At 36.8% G+C, this 19,443-nt stretch overlaps 1 protein-coding gene across 1 annotated transcript in view; it reads right to left on the reverse strand.

Moving 5' to 3' along the window:
• The window catches only part of MYO3B (myosin IIIB), a gene marked incomplete at its 5' end in the record, with an annotated part of 256,357 nt that overhangs the window by 134,382 nt on the left and 102,532 nt on the right, over positions 1 to 19,443 (reverse strand). Inside the window, 7 exons of the mRNA XM_080600926.1 lie at positions 12,846 to 12,975; positions 14,604 to 14,692; positions 16,614 to 16,767; positions 17,012 to 17,159; positions 18,442 to 18,667; positions 18,808 to 18,934; positions 19,327 to 19,441. Coding sequence (XP_080457052.1) covers positions 12,846 to 12,975; positions 14,604 to 14,692; positions 16,614 to 16,767; positions 17,012 to 17,159; positions 18,442 to 18,667; positions 18,808 to 18,934; positions 19,327 to 19,441 — 989 coding nt within the window. The remainder of the gene's footprint in view (positions 1 to 12,845; positions 12,976 to 14,603; positions 14,693 to 16,613; positions 16,768 to 17,011; positions 17,160 to 18,441; positions 18,668 to 18,807; positions 18,935 to 19,326; positions 19,442 to 19,443) is intronic.

The following is a 19,443-nucleotide window of genomic DNA, read 5'->3' on the forward strand; positions in this document are numbered from 1 at the left end:
ATATTCCCAGTTCCTGCAAGTCCTGTGGTAGTTGACTAATTCCAGTTTGGCTGCAGTAGTTTTCAAAATTTCTTCAAATATATTTATATAAAATATGCTATTATTTTCAGTGCTGTAATTGATGTTCAGAAGATAAAGTTTTGTATTTATAGGCAGAATGGGTCACAGAAACAAAAAAACATCAGGTACATTCTTTGTTCTTTACATTTTTGTTCTTTACATTTTTTTCTATATTTTTTTTCTTCAGCTAGCCATACTGCTGTCTGTTTTCATTGTAACCGAAAACAAAAATTCTGATTACATTTTAAATGTTTGTAATCTGGTAGGAGAGTTTTGAATTGACCAAGTCGATTGCTGCATTTCGCAGAGAATTCTAGTATTACTTTCATCTGAGCATCAGCTTTGGATATCTTTCCCGTTACTTGCTCCAAGGAAGAAGCTTTTTCAAAACAGAGATTTCCTGGTTTTCTTAGCATTATTCAGAAGTCTTCCCCCAGTGTTCTGACATGAACATGCCTTTATAGGAGATTTCAGCTTAATATTTGCCAATTAGACTGTTCATTTCAGAGCAATTGCGTGCCATATACCTAAAGTGTGAGACCTATACGCGATGCCTGAAACAAATGCTGAATCCCGTCTGGCAGTTTATGGTAAGTACAGTCAAGCCAGTGCTCATTCACCTCCAGGACTGATTTATTTGCATTTTTTTCAGTGGGTGTGAAACTGCTAGTTGCTCCCTAAGTTAGTTGCTCCAACAATACTGTATTACCTGATAGTTATATTCAATATCCCATGCATTTCCGAGATTCTATGCCAGTATATATGTTTTTGTCTGAATACAGTATGGTCAAAGTATATAATTGTTTACCTAGCATTAATTGCTGCAAATTGCAACTGGGAAAAGCAAAACTCATTCATAAACAATGATTTGCTGTCTCTTTTACACTAATAATTTCATTTTCCTTATTGGCAAAGGTAAAGAATTAGCTAAGAATAAGACCAATATTTCCTTATGGATTCTAATCAATTCTTATTACATATGTCAGGTGAACTCCTATATAATCTGTTAATTACTGAATTGCAGCACCAGTTGAAATCCACAGAAAAATGTTACTAGGGTTTTCTTTTCCAGATCAAACACAAAATGATGCTTCAGTAAAAGTTCATGAATTAGTTATCTTAAGTAGTTCATGTTCAGCAAAATTACTATCGGTAACATGCCTGAGCCATTAAAACTAATAACAGGACAAATGTGGCTTGAAAATGAGTCTACATAGTAAGAAACATTTCACCTAGAGTCAGGATGATGTTCATAGTCAGTAAACATTTGGAGTACCTGTCCCTGCATTCGAGTTTCATTTACAAGGTCATTTACTACTTTACACACCAGAAATAATAAAATGTTATTCCACTTTGTGAAGAACGTCAATATTTGAAGAACAAATGTTTTTAGATATCATAGCCAGCTGAAACTGCCATGGGTTCCTTGAAAGGTTAAACCGGTTAAAGGTTATGACTGCATTGTGCCTTTCAGAATTCTAGCTTCACACACATATGGTTGACACTTTAGACACCTCCGTTTTTGTTTCTTTTTTTTTGAAAAGGTGTTTATGAGGGAGGGGAGAGAAGTTAAATGTTAGAATCAGGATGGATCTTTTAAACATGTACATGTTTAATTTTATTCACAGGCATTTCCTTTTCAGTTCAACAGGACTACTCATCTGAAAAATGAATGCTCCTACCTGTGAGCTCGCAGGATCAGAGGCTAAGGTCTCTGGGATTGCTTTGTGCCAGTGGGGGAGTCAGACAGCCCCAATGTCTCTCTTATTTACCTCTATTTAATAATGTTAAGAATATCATTAATACTTTGTGAATTTTCTGTCATTAAAGTTTATGAAATGCTCTGAGAGTTACCAACAGAAAGAAGTAACAGCACAGAAGTCTATGCAATCACTGCTAAGCTCACTGTGGCAATGCTCAGCAAAAATTTTGTCCTGAAACTGTATAGAAAATCCAACTCTGCAAATACATTTTTCACTCATACCTTGTTCCAGCAAGGTGGGAAAGACAGTGGTGTCAAAATACCCTATCTCTTCCACTATGCAAACCCAAACAGGAGAAGTTCTGAAAATATTTCAAGTATTTACATAGCACAGAAAGAAGAAATAGGTTGTCTTTTTTCAAGTTGGACTTTGGTAGTGCTCTCTAGATTTCAGAAAGGCCTAGTCAGCATTCTTGGCTTCTCTCTTGCATCGCTGGCACTTACTGTGGAATCTGGTTGAATTAATGATTTGTCCAGCCATTGACTTTCCACACTAATTAGGAAAGGTTCACTCTAGCTGGAGGTTGCATAAATTTGTCAGTACTTCATTATTCTTAGGTAATGGGCTCTAAAAGTAGTATCAAGCAAATATTAGTAATATTAGCACTGTATTTATAATGACGTTTTGGTTATGCCTGCCATAGATCACTCCTCCCTCCCAAAGTAAAAGCATGCCAGGTAAGAATTACATTATGCTTTGATATAACTTTCAGTTGTGAAGTGCAAATGACTTACAGAGAAAGAGCCTAATGACAATGTCACCTTACTGTACAAGCTGTACCAGGGATATTACTATTACAGAGGGGGCACGCTACAAGCTCCTTCCTTATCCTCATATATTTTATTAATTTCTTTCATGCTTCTGGTTCAGATAAAGATGGGTTACTTGAAATACCATGTAGATACAGTACAATATGGTCAGAAATGCTACAATGCATTCATATTTCATTGACACTACTTCTAATCACAGCTAAGCACTTGCACTCCAGAAGTGGTACAGAGTCAGACAGTGTCTTTGACGCACACACATTCTTCTCTGTCTTTCCTTTCAGTACATTTTATCTAGACTAAGGAAGTCGACTGCTTATCTTCATAACGCATTTTCATCTTCTGCTACTGTAAGACTAAGCTTTTCTTAGCTTGCCTATAAATGACTACATGTAATTTTTTATTGGGTACTAATTTGAATCTGGCCACTGACTATCAAAACTATTCTTTTGAGTCACAGGAGCCATTTAAGCTAATCTTGTGCAATAAAAAGCTAAGAATCCAATTTTCTCATATACTACGTATTTTACACAAGAATGTATTTATAAAAATACTATCTGTCGAATATGACTATTGACACATATACACTTCCACTGCTGCTTGTTCTGAAAAGAGAACCACTTTACTTCCTATTCAGACTAAGTAAATAATGAATAAGAAATAGTATTTCCAAAATACAATTCATATTACAAAACAGAATCGGATAACCATGAAAACTTGGAAACAGTGAGGCCTGCCTGGGGATACCCTAATTATAATTGCCTCAGGAGCAAAAAAGATGCAATTTTTTGACCCACATTATTTGAAACAAAAATTCTATGCTATAGGGATCAGAAATTGTTAGTTCACTAATCTGACTTACACTGAGGTTTTCTTTGGTCTTACTGCTAGCATGAAGTATACATAGATCATATTTACAGTTACTTAAAAGCTTTACATTGCTAGACCGGGAGAGGAGAAACGGAATGTAAATTAGGTGCTGTACTACACTCACTATTGCATACATCACAGACACTTCAGTGGTTGCTTCCCACACTAGCAAGGCATTCACTGGCAAACAAACAGCATGATGTTTACAGCAACAAATAACTCTGCTTGTAAGCAGGATTCCTGCCTTGTTTAAATATTGTTTTAACACTGTAGGTTAGTAGGCTCCTTGTAGAATGCAAGAGAATAAAGACACTCCTGACAGCAGTTGAGATGAAATGAAGGTCAAACTGCCTGCTGTATTCCAAGATATGTAAATGTATGATCACAGTAAGAAAGGTCTTAGTCTTCACCCTGACCTAGTAATGACTAAGAAAGAACAGATTATGGTATACAATTTATTACTGGCAGTGTCCAAGGTGTTTGTAAAACACAGCCTTGAGTATTAACGGCTACCTTAAGCAACATGCCAGATTTTCCAGATGAATTGAATCAGAGATAAGCAGCCATCTACCCAACTGGGAGTGTGTTCACTGAAATGCAGTCATTTTCTGAAATATCACAGGCACATATGTGATCACGTGGCATGCAAGCAAACCTTATGCAATTCTGAGAACATCATAGTCCCATGAAATGACCACATTTACAGCTGGCAGGCAAAGCACACATGCTATGGTCTGATCATGTGATAAAAATGTTTCTAGGCACAGGACCAGAAAGGATCACACGGTTCTGGAAAAGATGGTGGCAAAGAGGGAGTGGATTACATGCTAGACAAATTCTCTACCTGGCCACAGCCTGGTGGATAAATGTTAGGCACTTCTGTCCAAACACAGGATTAATGGAGTGAAGTCAGTACAGCTGAGAGCTACCTGTATGAAGCTGCAGCTAGACAAAACCGAAAAAATGAGAAACTGTTTGGAAAAATTAGAAGTCATGGTGTAAACAATGTTGGAGTTTCCAACTCTCTAATGCCCAGCATTTTTAGTCAGGTCTGCAGCCTGACTAGTTGGAGACCTGACTAAGTGGCTGGGGGCTGACATGCTGGCTGCAGCACTGGAGAACAAAGTATTTTTTTAATCATTTATGCATTCAGGAGACACTGGCCATTTCTTTCAGATATGGTCTTTAGTAACTTCCACCCACATCTTTGGCAGTGTAAGATTTGATGCTGTTGTACGTGATCTGCTTGGGACAACAAACCTTGAAATCTCTGAAGAAGAGCAGACAGTTCAGAATGCTGCAGCAACGTACCTCACCACCAACAGGACACTGACCATTGCCTCTGTACATTGCCCTAGTTCCTGCAACCACACCCACAACTAGATTAGGATGAAACAATGGAGGTGTATTTTCTGTGAAGACCTTAACATTGAAAAATGCTCCATTAATTTTCAGCATTAGCAAAACCAAACCAAAACAAAAACAACAAACAAACAAGCAAAACCCACCAAAACCATCCTTACTGTAATGACCTCTATTTCCACTCAGGACAGACAAGAAGTTCATTTCTTCTTCCAGAAGCGTCTGGAAGAGTCTGTGTTGAATTTATGGTTACTAACACATGGTGATTTAGATATGGTCTCACTCGTTATTTTATGTATGTGACAGCCTTTCTTTTGTACATTATGTTAAGATTCTTTTTTTCCAAAAAAAATTATATGCTTTAACTAGAAAAGTGAAATTTGATTATAAAGAACGTGATTACCTTAGTATTTTAACTCACTAACACAAACCAGCAAGTGTTCTGGTAGATTACCTCCAGCATCTTGCCTCTGACTATCTCAGAACAACTGTACCCATATACTAATTAAGCTTCACAGTACTCAGTTTAACCTGAGGCCAGAAAAAAATTCTACAAGAACATTGAATAATCAGGAAAACAAGGAGAAGTCAAGAGTCGTGATTTCTAGCCCACCGTTTGCATTTCCAGAGTATGTTCATTTCCCATGCAATGTATGTTACAAAACATTCTGTGGTATATATTTGATCACTTACAACCTGCTACTGAAACTGCTCCATACATACAACGAGAGTCTGATCTAGATCCTAATAAAGTCACTGAAGTTTTCCCAGTGAATTCAGCAGTTAAAATTCAAGTATAAATATCTCACTGAAAGCACATGAAATAAAATGGAGGAAAGCTTCCTCTGGCCTCACTATGACTATCGGTCTTCTCAGTGGCTAAAACCCCAAGCTAGACAGGATAAAAAATGGTGTCAAAAATAGGCTTTTACTCTTCAAGAGAAGAGCTGTCTTTTAGAAGTCTAATTTAGGATGAAACATGGTTGCAGAGCTTTATGGAAGTCCCAGACCTCCCCATGTTTGAAATCTAGGCATTAATGGTGCTGACTAGTCATTTAATCAAGTCTCAAAGGCTTCTCAATGGAATGTTCGCTCCTCTGGATCTCAGCACTTCTATATATTACCACAAATAGCACAAAGTCAGATATTTTTGTGGTAATTCAAAACATTATTCTGATTTATGTTTTTATCTCCACACTCTAAAACAAATACCCGCTCATACAAACACCCACAAACACATTTTCTGTCTTTGACGCACACACTGACCTGCTATCCAGGCAGTTCTGTTACAAGCTCTCTTACATCAAGCCAAATCAGGTCAGAATACTGACCTTTACAGTTTATTGTATGCTGAAGGAGTTAAGAAAATTTATAGTGTTAAAACAAAGTAAATAATCATAGTAAGACAACACCCTCAGACTATGAAATACTGAAAAAAAAAAAAGACAAAATCCTGCACACACTTAGAGGTTTCTTTTCCACCAAATACATTCATCTCTTAGACAGAATAACCTCTAATTCAATTATTTTGAAAGACTGGGAAATATAAGCATGTACTTTGAAAAGGATACACCAAAAAAAATCCCTAACCATTATGGATATTCAAACCAGCCATGTTATCTGAATATTTAACAAATATATCTGCTCTACAAAATCACTGGAAAATTTAAGAATAATTGCCCCTCCAAGGTCTGATCTTGGGAGCTACTGAATGCCTCCAAAGATGTACCAAGCATCTCTGATGCAGTGCCTTTATAGCACATAGTGCCTTTAGAAACTGGCTAGTAAACTACTCATTAACATAACTACCGTACAATATTCTCTGAATATTTCTCTATTTAAATTCTGTGTATGCTGCACAGTGAGATTCCACAGTCTACTAGTTAATATTAAAAACAGTAACATCTTCTGTAAAATACATCTGCTGCCTCCTCAATATCAACACGTTTTGGATTTAGTTAGTATACAATGAAGTGTTAAAATTAATTGTTGTTTATTAGTGTGAGATAATGTTCATTATAGAATTGAGAAGTTAGGTTAGAAACATGAAAATTTAGAAGATGTCTCTTCTCTTCCGAAAGAAAGGTGAAGAAAAATTATTCTCAAGATTTGTTCTACAGGGGATGTCCTATTATGAATCAAATCAGTAAGCTCATCAAGATCTGTTCTTCAACCTGTCCACTTGTACTTTTTTAGGGGGGTTCAATTTGCAAGCACTTCGAGACAAGAATCTATACCGTGCCTGTTGTCTGTTGCCCGTTTTCAATACAATGTAATCAGTGAAGTCACATTAAAAAGTATGGACTTCTGCTTGGGCATCACCCTTTACCAAACATAAGCATGATTAATCTAACTTGACCTTCCCAGCTGTTGTGCTTACTTCCACATGGAATTCCAGTGATTCACTGACACTCTTTATTCATATAGAGCTATTCTCAACAGTAAATAATTGTTACTCCTTTCATAAAGCCTAAGGTCTCTGTCCTGCTAACTTTGATCTGATAGATAGTTCTCTTTCTAGAGGAGTTTCATTTTTAGGGCTATCTTAGGGTATGTTTTGTTTGGATCCTAGTGCTAGCACATCTTGTGAGTATCTGTGTACTATACTTGTCTATGAAACAAAACCTTAGGATGTGAAGAAAAAGAAATACTGAACTGTAAAATGATCAACTGAAAAACTAAAAAAATGTAATCAAACTCTACCTCAAACACAGTTAAGCTACATTTAATTTAGTTTACTGATGTCCCACATCTGCAACCCAGTAAAGTTCACAATTGTTACGTTGCACAGCTGTGGTTTAAAGCCTCTCTTTGCACACAACATACTGGCAGCAAAGCAAAAACGATTAACTTTTATATGCTTTTAACATATGGACCAGTCAGAAGTAGGAAAGCCTCTGTGTTCTGAGTGAAAATATACAGCTTCCATTAACCTGACCCAAATTCTTACAAAATATAAATTCTGATTCATCTATAAGCAGAGAGATTATAATTACAATGGCTTTGTTTCTGATTCATTTGCTTTAGAGTGCCTGCAGTTATCTCTTGGAGGTGAAAATACTAACACAAAAGTGCCATTATAAAAAGAATTTATTGCAGGATAAATTAGTGAAATTAAGATGTATTCAAGTCTTTTGCTCTATTGTGATGTGTGGAATTAAAAGAAAAAATCCGTTAAGCCCAAATGGAAACATGCTATATTTCAGTGAGTCTGACACATGCCAAGCCAAGAAAGCTGCAGCTATTTATCACTGGGTGAAGTGCTTGTGCTCAGTAGGAGTGCACAGTAACAACATGACAGGTCACGTCATGGTTTCACTGAAAACACTGGCCAAGCACCTAAGATTTTAATTGGCCAAGATTTGACTTTGTGCCCAGTAGAATCTCTTCACGGGGCTGAAACGCAAGAAAAGCCATTTGTTTCCCCCAGTTTCTGACTCTTCATGAAGTATCAGTTGCTAACAAAGTTACAGATAAATTAACAGTAAATAGTACTCATCACCTTGAGAAATTGCTATGCAATGGTGAAAAGTAATTCTTTGATGTGATTTTGCAGAAGGCCCTAGTTTTTGTATGCTTTAGTGTGCATAAAGAAAACCTAAAACATTTTTTTCACATTCTTTCTCAGCATGTGGTCTGTTGTGTTTTTTTTTTTGTTGTTTGTTTGTTTTTAATGAGACATACAGTATTTATAATTAATTTTTATCTGAGGGCTCTAAGTAGGGCCAGAGATATAAAGGCATGAAGAAAGTGGACTAAAATCAATACTGAGGAGGGAAAATGACCTTTAAGCAGACTAATTATAATTAATTTGTTTTTGAAAAAATATATTTTCCTCATATGTTGGGTGAAAATTCTTCCTTGTTTAAATATCCTAACTCTTTGGTGAAGGTTGTGAAAACTTTCACCCCAGTTCTCTCTGAAAAATTATGCTCAAGTATCTTGGGTGTATGAGCAAGGAGAGCTTACTAACCGTGGGTGATACAATACCACCATAGCACTCTGAATATGTGAGCAATACCCAATGCTACTAGATTTATTAGACATGATGTTGCTATAGCAGTACTGGTGCTCAGCTCTGTATTTATTCTATGCAGCCAAGCCCAGATCCCACATATCCCTCACAACTGGGACACGGACATTTCTCTTGGGTTCCTGCTCTGGGAATGGGTAGGCTGGAGTATTTCTCCTTTCTTCCTTCCAGCTAGCAACTCTCTCCCACCTCTACCCAGCAAGGATCTAAGGCAGAACAGAAACACCATGACAAAAGCTCTAAGGGTCCGTGAATCAGGAAAAAGTCTGCAGAGATTGTGTTTCAAGAGTAGAGAATCATGTTGTACTGCAGCTTTTCTGATAAAATGAAAACCCTCTCGCACACCTTCCTATCTCCCCAGTACAATCTGGTCAGTTGGGGAAAATAAGGTAAGAGAGAAAAAGTGGAAGAGGCAGCTACAGTCTCAGGAAAGAGAAAAAAAGAAGAAAAAAAAAAAAAGAAAAAAAAAAGCTTTTTAGCCCAAGCAGTCTAATGGTACCAGCATTTAAATGTGATACTGCAAAAATTTTTGAGTATCAGGACCGGGAGTCAAATGGTCTGACTCCTCATTGTTACCACTAGTGAATGTACCAAGGCTCCCCTAAATCTTTTCAGTTAAATAGACTTCTCTTACAAGTTGACTCTCTTTCTAGATTGCATGATTCCTTTTCACTCTGATGCTTTAGCTGTGACAGCGATAAACAAACAGGAATGCCTGAATGGAAAAGCGTATATTCAACTGGAGTAGTGGTTAGCTTTCTTAAAATGCTCTATTTCTCTCTTGTATTTGGAGTAAATTCTGTTTTAGTTTTAGAATACATAAAATCCTCATCACAAAAAAGCTGTGCCTGTTGAAAAAGTACATATATGGAAACAATTGAGAGAATCAGTAGGTTAAATCAGAGTATGTTCATTCAGCTTTGAGGTTAAAGATCCCTAGAAAGTACAAACAGATTCCAAAACGTGCTGAATGTACCTAAGTTTCCACTGAAGGAAGAAAAAACAAGCTGCACACTCTACAAAATTAGTCCCAGAATGTTTGCTTTAAGTTCTGATGTCTCATATCAGTAATTGTGTGCTCTTTTAACCATAAATCACTATTACAAATGTGCACTTAATGTCCTGCTGTTAATTTCTGGTTCTTTAAACTACACAGTCTGCTACTGTGAAACAGAAGCATTTGTTAAGAGAGGATAAGTATATTTGATAAATTAAAGGGATTAGCATGATCTTAAATTAGTAAAGGAATTTAGTCTTTTTAATATTTATTTTCTTGCTGCTGCTCAGTTTTTGACAGTGGAAGACATGTCAGTTATATAAATATACTTCAAACGGAAGACCTTCTCAGGGTGGGAAAGGCATCTTTTTGTTCTTACTGGTATTTAAGAACTACATTTCAGTAATTGTCAGACCCACGTTAATGGTTTCTTGCTTCTGGCATAGCACCACCTAGTGACTCTTATGCATATCGGAGAGAGCTGCTTGGCAAAAAATATGTACACTGCAAATTCCAGAGCTAGTTGTAAGCAGATGTGAGAATGTGCTGTCACTCGTCTTCAAACAAAACACCAGAGATACTGGCAGAAGGCTCATTTCAAGTCAGGGTTACCTGGAGAGATGCAATATGGCTTCCATGTAAATTATTAACTTTCACATCAGTCAGTATCTACAAAAAAGCTGGAGAAAATTGTATCAAGATTATGAATCTTAATCTGTATTTTTTCTGGTTTGCTTTAGGAATGAACTACATGTCAAGTGGAGGGAAGAGGGCTAAGAGGCAAGGCCAGGGTGTGATGGGACATTTACACAGTCACTATTCTTTTCTTTACAAAAGCTTCTTTGTAGAAAGTTAAAAGTATAGCATTATCCTTCTTTACTAAGCAGAGATGAAGCAGCATTGCCAATACCTTCTGAATTCAGCCAAACCTTTCATTTATCTTGCAAGCTGCCAAAACTAAACCTGGCAACAATCTGATTTTAGAACACAGAGGCCCCAGCACAGGATGTGGGTGCCAATTATATTAGACAGCTGGAAAAAATAGAACAAAATCACAAAGACTTTCAAAAAATAGAAATGACATAAGGGTTTTAAGCTTTTCTTATAACACCATGCACAGGAGCATATGCATAATAATTTTTAACAGGATGTCCTGTACTGACTTGACAGAAATACAGACAACACCCAACTTGTTTGAACTTTATGGAAAGGTAAATGTTCTATAATGGGAGGCAGAAACCATCCAATTCATTTAAATAGGAAACAAGGAAGGAATGTAAGAGAGGAAAAAAAAAGTGGAACTACACCAACATGGTAAACATACATGGCTGCAATGAGAAGCATCTTCTTATTGAATCTTTCATGCATCTTAGGCAAAATACTCAGTTTTGTGCTGCTGCCACTGAAAATACCTCTAAAAAGCCAGAGGCAAATAAGTTTGCATGAAAGCATCAGTGTTCATGTGGTTGTCTTGTTCATCATCAAATTTAAAAATACCAATAAAATCAAATGTATAATATTTACAAAACTTGTGACGGTGTGTTGTGACTGTGGGAAAGCACCTAGTCTGTTTTATTCTGACAATAGCTCCAAGGTATAAATAGCTGGTAAAGAGGGGTGTGGAAGCACATTTGACCAGATGCGAGCTTTCTTTTTTGCTTTGCTTGATCGATCTAGCATGAGTAGAAGAAACTATTTTTACCAGTCCAACAATGACTCAAATGTCAGAAGAAATATACACAAAGATTCTTTGTTTCCCACTTAGGCAATAAATAATCCTACTCCATCTTAAACTATATCCCCCTCCAACTAAACTTGTCATAGCTGAAAGGAGAAGCAGATTCCTCATTGGATTCTCACCTCTAAGGGAACTCTAAATTTGCAATTTGAAAGGAGGTAATCCAGAGCCTTCTAATTACAGGAAAAGAGCAGAGACAATGTAAAAGGAATCCATCCTATGTAGAATATAGACAGATATTTTGCTATCAGTTACACACGTGCAAAGAAGGCTCTAATATTTGAGTTCCTCCAAATGTTCCTTTTCTACACAGAAGTCTCAGGAGAGGTTGAGGGCAACACCAGAAGCTGTAACTGGGCTATGAAGTTTCCAGAAATCCTACACAAAGCTGTTGCGCAGGCACAGAACTGTATCTACAACCTACATACAGCAAGCCTATACAGCACTACCTAATGCACATATACTTACTTCTGCTCAGAGTATTTTTGATAGAAATGCAACAACCTCACAAAAATGATTTTGCAATCTAAAACAAGACATTGCATTTGGATTATTCCTTATTACTGCATCTATTTCTTATCCATGATGAAAAAGGAACTTGAAAAACGTGCAAAGCATTGAGTGACATTTTTAACGTGTACATTTCTTGGCATGCATACTGCAGAACTATCATTCCAGCTGTCGTACCAGATTACTGGTATTCTGGCATAAATCCATGGAGTAATCAATTTTATTTAGCTATTTTATTTAGCCATCAGTTTTATTTACACATAGATCTGTGCACTTTCATGTAAGTCAGGGTCAACAAGCTTTAACTAAAGTGAATTAACTAATCCTAGCAGATTAGTAACCGTACTTTATAATTTGTAAGAAACTTTTTTACGTATTGCATTGATGAATCTAAACAGGTGTGTATTACCTCCAAACAAACTATCTACGCTACATGATTTAGAAACTCTAAGACATGCTACACAAGAACCTATCGACCAAGAAATTCCCACGTTCTCATCCTGCTCTGAAAATGAGTTCTGGCCTTGCATACCAGATAATTTCCCTTCCTCTGGAATAAATGCCTGAGTTTATACCCACATATGTAATAAATAAATAAATAAAATAATATCATAATTTGATATCTGGGAAACTTTATACAGCAGAGCTGAAAAAGAATGGCAGAATTTTATCTAGAAACAACTAATTTTCAAGGAGGAAGTAGCTGAAGAGGTTGCAATGTCAGCAAAGCTGTTGGAGAAAATACCTGTTTTTGTTAATGGACTAGAGAAGAGCTGCTGAAGAAGTTTGTTCTCTGAAGTTCGCAACACCACCACTATGTCAGCAGGAAGAGTGTCTCTGTTCTTCTCAAGAAATGCACAGGCATCATACAATACCTAGCATGGAAACAGAGTCAGACAAGTCACCAGAAAGGGTTGCCCTAAAACTACCATGTTATTTAAAGTGTGAACAGTCAAGATGACCTTGTAGACCAGTTAGTTTGGCTCTGACAAGCCAGTGAATTATCCACAAAATATTTATAAGTGTACAGCTACAGCAATGTCTTCAAAACGTGAACTGCCTAAAAAAACACCTATATTCATCATGTCATTGCAGATCAAATTTGGTTAAATAGCTTTAGTCACATTGTATTATGCATTATATTAAGCTTTGCCACATCAAAGTATGGTATGCATGAAGTAATATAACAGAGATAACTCATTAAAGCTTAAGTTGACAGTTTACATGTGAAATAAATGGTTCTCAGGTAGTCACCATCTATTTGCTGTCTGCAACAAACTGATCTGTAACTAGATCTCTTGGAGGAACAGGAGTAAAATTCAGATGCAGGTCAGTATCAAGGTGCATTAAATAGGCTTCTCACTGCTTCTAAAATGATAGTAGGAAAAGAAAACTTTCATCTAGGACCTTTCTTTCACTGTGCTAGGGCACACCAGTTTTGATTCTTTACTCTCCAATGCTTCAGTAGGCAAAATTGCCTTTTTTAAATGATTTTAATTGTACTTTATAGAAATTAATGCCTGGCTACTTGTAATCATACACGAATCTGTTAATTTTGCTTATCCTTTTATTTTTTAAAAAACTGCACTAATATTTTTTTAAACAGGTTTTATTATTACTAGCAATATTCCTTACTAGCCTAATTCCACTGGAGCCCACGAGTTAAATACAAAGAAACTGAAATGCTCTCCTACAATGGAGAACTAGTCAGTAGTGGTTTTATGACTTGGTCATTTGGGTATGAAGAATTTAATAAACCTGTGTGAAATTTTGCAGTTATTCTTAACAGGCCAGAAAGCTGGACTAAGTGTACTAGAGCACATCATAAAATTTTTGACTCTGAAGAAGAGACTTTATTGGTAACTATAAAAAACATGGCTATTTCATTTTGACTTTTTGTTTATGAATGAAGATTTGCACCTGAAATCACAAGTAAAGCTCATGTTATCTGAAAAAATTGGACCATTAATCCCCACATAAAATAATACATGGATTGCTGAGAACAAAAGAGGTTAGGTGCTGTGGAGTACAGTTGTGTGCACTAGCAAAAATTGCTCCAGTCAGTCTTTGCAATGCTTTCAATATGGGATTTAAGTACTATGGGAGATACTGTTACATGCTGCCTTTACACATATATGTTATCTACAGTCATACACACAATTACCGTGGCATTCACACGATGTTAACAATTGCGTAGCCTGTACTAGCCCGACAGCGTTGCCCCCTTAAAAATATTGTAGTGATGGTGTTTCTGGTGCCAGATTTCTTTCAGAATAAAAGGCAGTTACTGTCTACCAAATTTCTGAAGAGGTCCTAAGGATAGGTTCTAAAATGGACTACTTCACACAAAAATTTTACCATAGATTCTAGGTTTTCTAACTTTACCATTTTATCTGTAAACTTTCTCATTATTAAAATGAGGGAAGAAAAAAAAAAAAAAGCAGTTACTTTGGATAAAACAGATAATGACCCCACCACTAAATAAAAAGTCACATGGCCCTACCTTCCCAGCATAGTGCTGAATACCAAATGACAGTTCCACTCCTTTTGGTCTCCAGAAGTATTTGCATCGTAAGTTATCCTCAAATTTATCTAAACATTTGAGAAGTGACATTGATAAAAATGAATAACAGTGGTTAAGTAAAATCGCCCTACTAATTAAGGACTGCTTGCTGCTATACTACTATATACACCTGCATTGTCAGATTGCCCAATAGTAGCTGTGTGCCATCTTCTTTGTGCTTTCTTCCAAGCTATTACTTTTGAATAGAACAACTCAAAACTAGAATGTCTTTCAAATTCCTATGTTCATGCATAGTTTTGTGCATGGAAAACTATTACATAATAGGGGCTTAAAGAGAAGGTGTGAAAACTTCTTATATTTTGCTGTGAATTTGCTTTCTATATATATGTGTATGTATGTACATTAAGGTTTGGGGTGAATTTATTTCAAAGCTGTGCACATATCTGGCCTGCCTAAATGCCTGTTATTTTTATTTTCCCTATCTTCCTTTCCCCATCCATTTAGCTTTGTGTATCATATTTTAAGTATATGTCAATGTTTTCAGGCTGGGGCCATCTCCCATTTGCCTTTGGACATCTACATCTATCCAAAGGGCTCTCTGTTTCCTGTGACGCACTTCTGAAGAGCTGACAGAAAAAAAAACACCACTTGCTATGCGGTGTCTTTTTTGCTCTGTGATGTTTCATACTCTTTTCAATATTTTGTAATGAAATTAGTGCTGATACTGTGAAACTTGCTATTGTATTTCTTTATCTGCACTTGCAACTAGAGACCCGAGGCAAGAATCAATTAATAAAATTCTCCATCATGTTGTGTAGGTCAGACAATATATTTTTTTTTCTAATGTTAAAATCCATTAGTATTTTTTCTTAGGCTTTTCTTTCCATTAATGTGTAACCAAGCTTGAAAATCCTTCAATTTAAAGCAAAAAGAATTAAGTTTAGAATTTGGCAGGGAGGGAAGGGTTGGATGCAGAGTGGGGGAGAATTAATGATTGCCTGGCACATCTGGAGAGGACAAAATATCCCAGTTGCTATCTCCTTGAGGGATTCTGCTCTGCTGTGCTCTCAAGATATTAGTAATAAGACTGATAAGTTCTAGACTAGAGAAAATGCCACTGTCAAAGTGCAAGTTCAATATTCAATATTAACTGTTTTACAGGACCAACAGGGAGGCTCACAGCTTTAGTACACAAATAAGGACTGGAATGAAACCATAGCATTCAGTCTGTCTTTGACCTCATTTCAAATTGCAGCCCAGAAGTGAAAAATCTTGTGCATATATCATGTAATTTACCAGGCAGCTGTTATTTTTCTCTGAGTTTGAATCCCGGCTGTACATTACATTGAACTGGAACTCTCTGTTACATATCACAGGGAAAAATGTAGCTCTAGTAAATAAAAGCAGGACAACAGTTTTAAACATGGCATGCACTGCACGTTTTAAAGTTGGCGCCAAGATTTGTTAAGACATACGTAAAATATGCATGAAGGAAAGGAAACATTCTGCCAGATGGCACACCAGAAATAACACACACTTTCTATTTATGATGAGATAATCTGGAGTGAAGCAGTATTTTCTAATTGGATAAACATGGGCCTAGGATCCTGGGAGATCTTAACTTTACTCTCAGCATTAATGCTAACTCCCAGGGTGGTCCTAGATGCACAAGAATCTGCTATGTTGCAGCCTTCCTTTTTAAATGAGGATAAATGCTTCTTGATGTACCTCCCATACAGGGACAACACACCGGTTATTTCCTTAAAACACTGAAAGACAATAAGCCCCTGGCACCGGATATGTAACATAACTTTTGCAATACAAAAAACATGCATCATGAATGATGAAGCACAATGAAAAACATACTTAAAACGTCAAGCAAAATGGCAAAGTCTCAGTAGAACAACTAGGCTAGTAAAACTAAAGTAAAGATGTCAATCCATGCTCACAAAATATATGTTGTTTCCCACGATTTTTGTTTGCTCATACCAACTAACGTTAGGTCTGTTGCCTGAGGAAATCGACTTTCTTCATCTAGTAGAGAAAGGAGACCCATGGGTTTCTGGAGGAACATATCTAGAAGCGGACGGTTGTCCTCATACTCCACTGCAGCAGCATCGATTCCCTCACTCTGATATTCCATCTACAAAGTTACCAGCACAGTTTTTATATTGAACAAGTAAAAGCAACATTGTTGAGACATTAATGATGCACAGCAACACTCTATGGACCCCAACATTATTAACAAAACAATAAGTATGTTGAAAGATGTGGCCATGACTTATATTTAAACCCCATAACCATTTTAGAGTTTATAATGTACTCCTCAATATGATCTATGGGTCAAAATGGCTGATTCAACTAGACTTCGTAAGAGTTGAACTTACTTGCTCAAGTGCAAAGATATGTTGATTGAAATAAAACTGGATCTGCTCATTAGCAATATTTATGCACAGCTGTTCAAAGGAATTTCTTGCAAAGTTCTCAAATCCAAATATATCTAGTATCCCAACATTCATCCCATTTTCAGCATTGCTGCATGTGAAAATACAAACAAAATTCAGCATGGGCAACACCCAGTTAAAATCAAAATAAACATGGTAACTAAGATTGCATGATCAATTCAATCTGCTGCAAAAACAGTGGAGAAAAAGTGTGTTTGAACTTATCAGAAGTTATGCATTTGTTCAACATCATTAATGGCTTGGTTTTACACTTGCCTTGTGCAAATTTCCATGAAGGAAGCTGGAGAATCACAGGTGAAAAGCAGGAGAAAAACTCTTTGCAGATGTATTAAAACAAGTGATTTCAATAAGCAGATCCCCAGTAAAACCTATTGTCAGCTCCTCCACATCGACAAAAGCGTCGAGCTCAAATAGAATGTTTTCGCTATACTCAGTCAGCAAAGTAATTTCTACCAAGTCTGCTGCTGTTACAACAGGATTGTTAAGAGTGTTAGCTTATGTATTCTCATACCACAGTCACACTGGAACTGCAAGTGTGGATGATGACATTTCTGCGTGATATAATAAAATACCAAGTAGGAATCTCCAAGTTATCTCCAAGACAAGAAAAATGCAGAGCATATTAATGCAGTGCCAAAGCACAGCATTACATTAACATTATTCTGTGGTAGAATTCAGAACTAGCATCACCTTTGTTATGTTTGCAATAATTATTCCACATGTTGTTCTACTACAGTACTTGTTCCCTCCATGCCTTCTCCCAGGAGGGAAGGAGGAGTCTTGTAGCAAGTAGAAGCACTTTGACATCACCTAAGGCGTTCTCTTATATCTAGAAATCTCTACAGCTGCTTGAAAAGAGCAAAGCAGCCAGACCAGTTGATGAAAAAGACCAGCAATGAAAAAAATGTGAATGTTTCTCTAATTACAAACAATTCAAAATTGTCAATTACAACTCAAGTAGCAGCATAATAATAATCTGAGGTCTGTATTTATTACTATCGCACAATGGCAGAAGTACTGGAAGGACTGTGAAACCATACTGAAGTTTTCAGTGCACTCCAACTATTTACTGGCCTTTGGTATGACCTAATGTTCGCTACATAGGAAGCATCTTCTTAAAGAATTTTACGTTATTTTCACCATCTGATTTCCGTTGACTTCAGTAGCTAAATTCCCCTCAGCTCTTTGAAAATGTTGGGGTTAATGTCCCGGAAACAGAATTCAGTATCACAGCATGAAAGCCATTTTGAAGCCTCAGCCAAAATAAACACAGCACCCCTCCCACAAAATCAAAAATATACAAATGGATGAACCCATCAAAGACTACTGCACAGTAAATACAAATGATTCACCGATGTGTAACTTGCCATATATTTTTATCTGGCTGAAGCAGTGTATTAATACGATTTACAATCCAGCTGAAGAGCCGGCCATAAAGTGCTTTAGACATGGCATCTCGCACATCAGCTGCTTTGTCCACAGTGTTTGTTCGAATAATAGTTTCCCCACGTGTTACAACACAGTGGGATGTTAGGGCCTCTTGAAGTTCTTCTGACCCGATACTTAGCAGTGCAGCAGCTGAAAGACAGTGAAGAAAAGATATTTAACTGTGATTATGCAGTGGAAGTCACTAGCATTGCCTGTTACCACAAGTTACAGATTCTCACAGATATAGTCAAATTGCTTTTGTAGAACTGACAATGTTAAAATGTGTTTACCATTATCTAAGGCTTCTGGGTTGGGAACCTCACTTTTATCTGTTTGGTGTTGTGAAGAAATGGCAGCAAACTCAATATTTCCAGTATTTAGGATTCCAGTCAGAATTCTGTACACTGAGTACACTTCCTGTAAAAATGACAAAAAGCACTTTTAAGGAATCATATTAGATATGTACTCCAAATTTACTCTATGAAAGAAAAAGGGGAACACTGGAATGGCTATTAAAGCTTGTAGACTGCTCTGTAAGCTCCTATTGGTTGTTCAAGTAAGCTCCTATTGACGCAGACAAGTGTGATACAGAACTGTGAATGGACTTGCCTGATTACAGAATGAGACCTCAGGCTGGTCCCCCGGCTTCTGGGTGTGTGTGTTTTGCTTTCATAATTCATTTCTGTCATAAGAGAGATTCTGTGGCACAGCTGTGTATTCACACAATCAAATGGCAGCCTGAACACAGGCAGTGCTAGAGATGTTTTTAGAAAGAAGGTCGATAATGGTTTAGAAACTGTATCTCTTACCTCATCAGTGAATCCTATAATTCTAAAGCAATGCTGAATTGCTTCAAATTGTCTTCCATAGGAATCCTTGGTAACAATATCATGCATTACTCTTCCAGTTTCATTATCAATATATCT

The sequence above is a fragment of the Anser brachyrhynchus genome (assembly GCF_964034855.1).
Source record: "Anser brachyrhynchus genome assembly, chromosome: 7".
Taxonomy (NCBI): Eukaryota; Metazoa; Chordata; class Aves; order Anseriformes; family Anatidae; genus Anser; species Anser brachyrhynchus.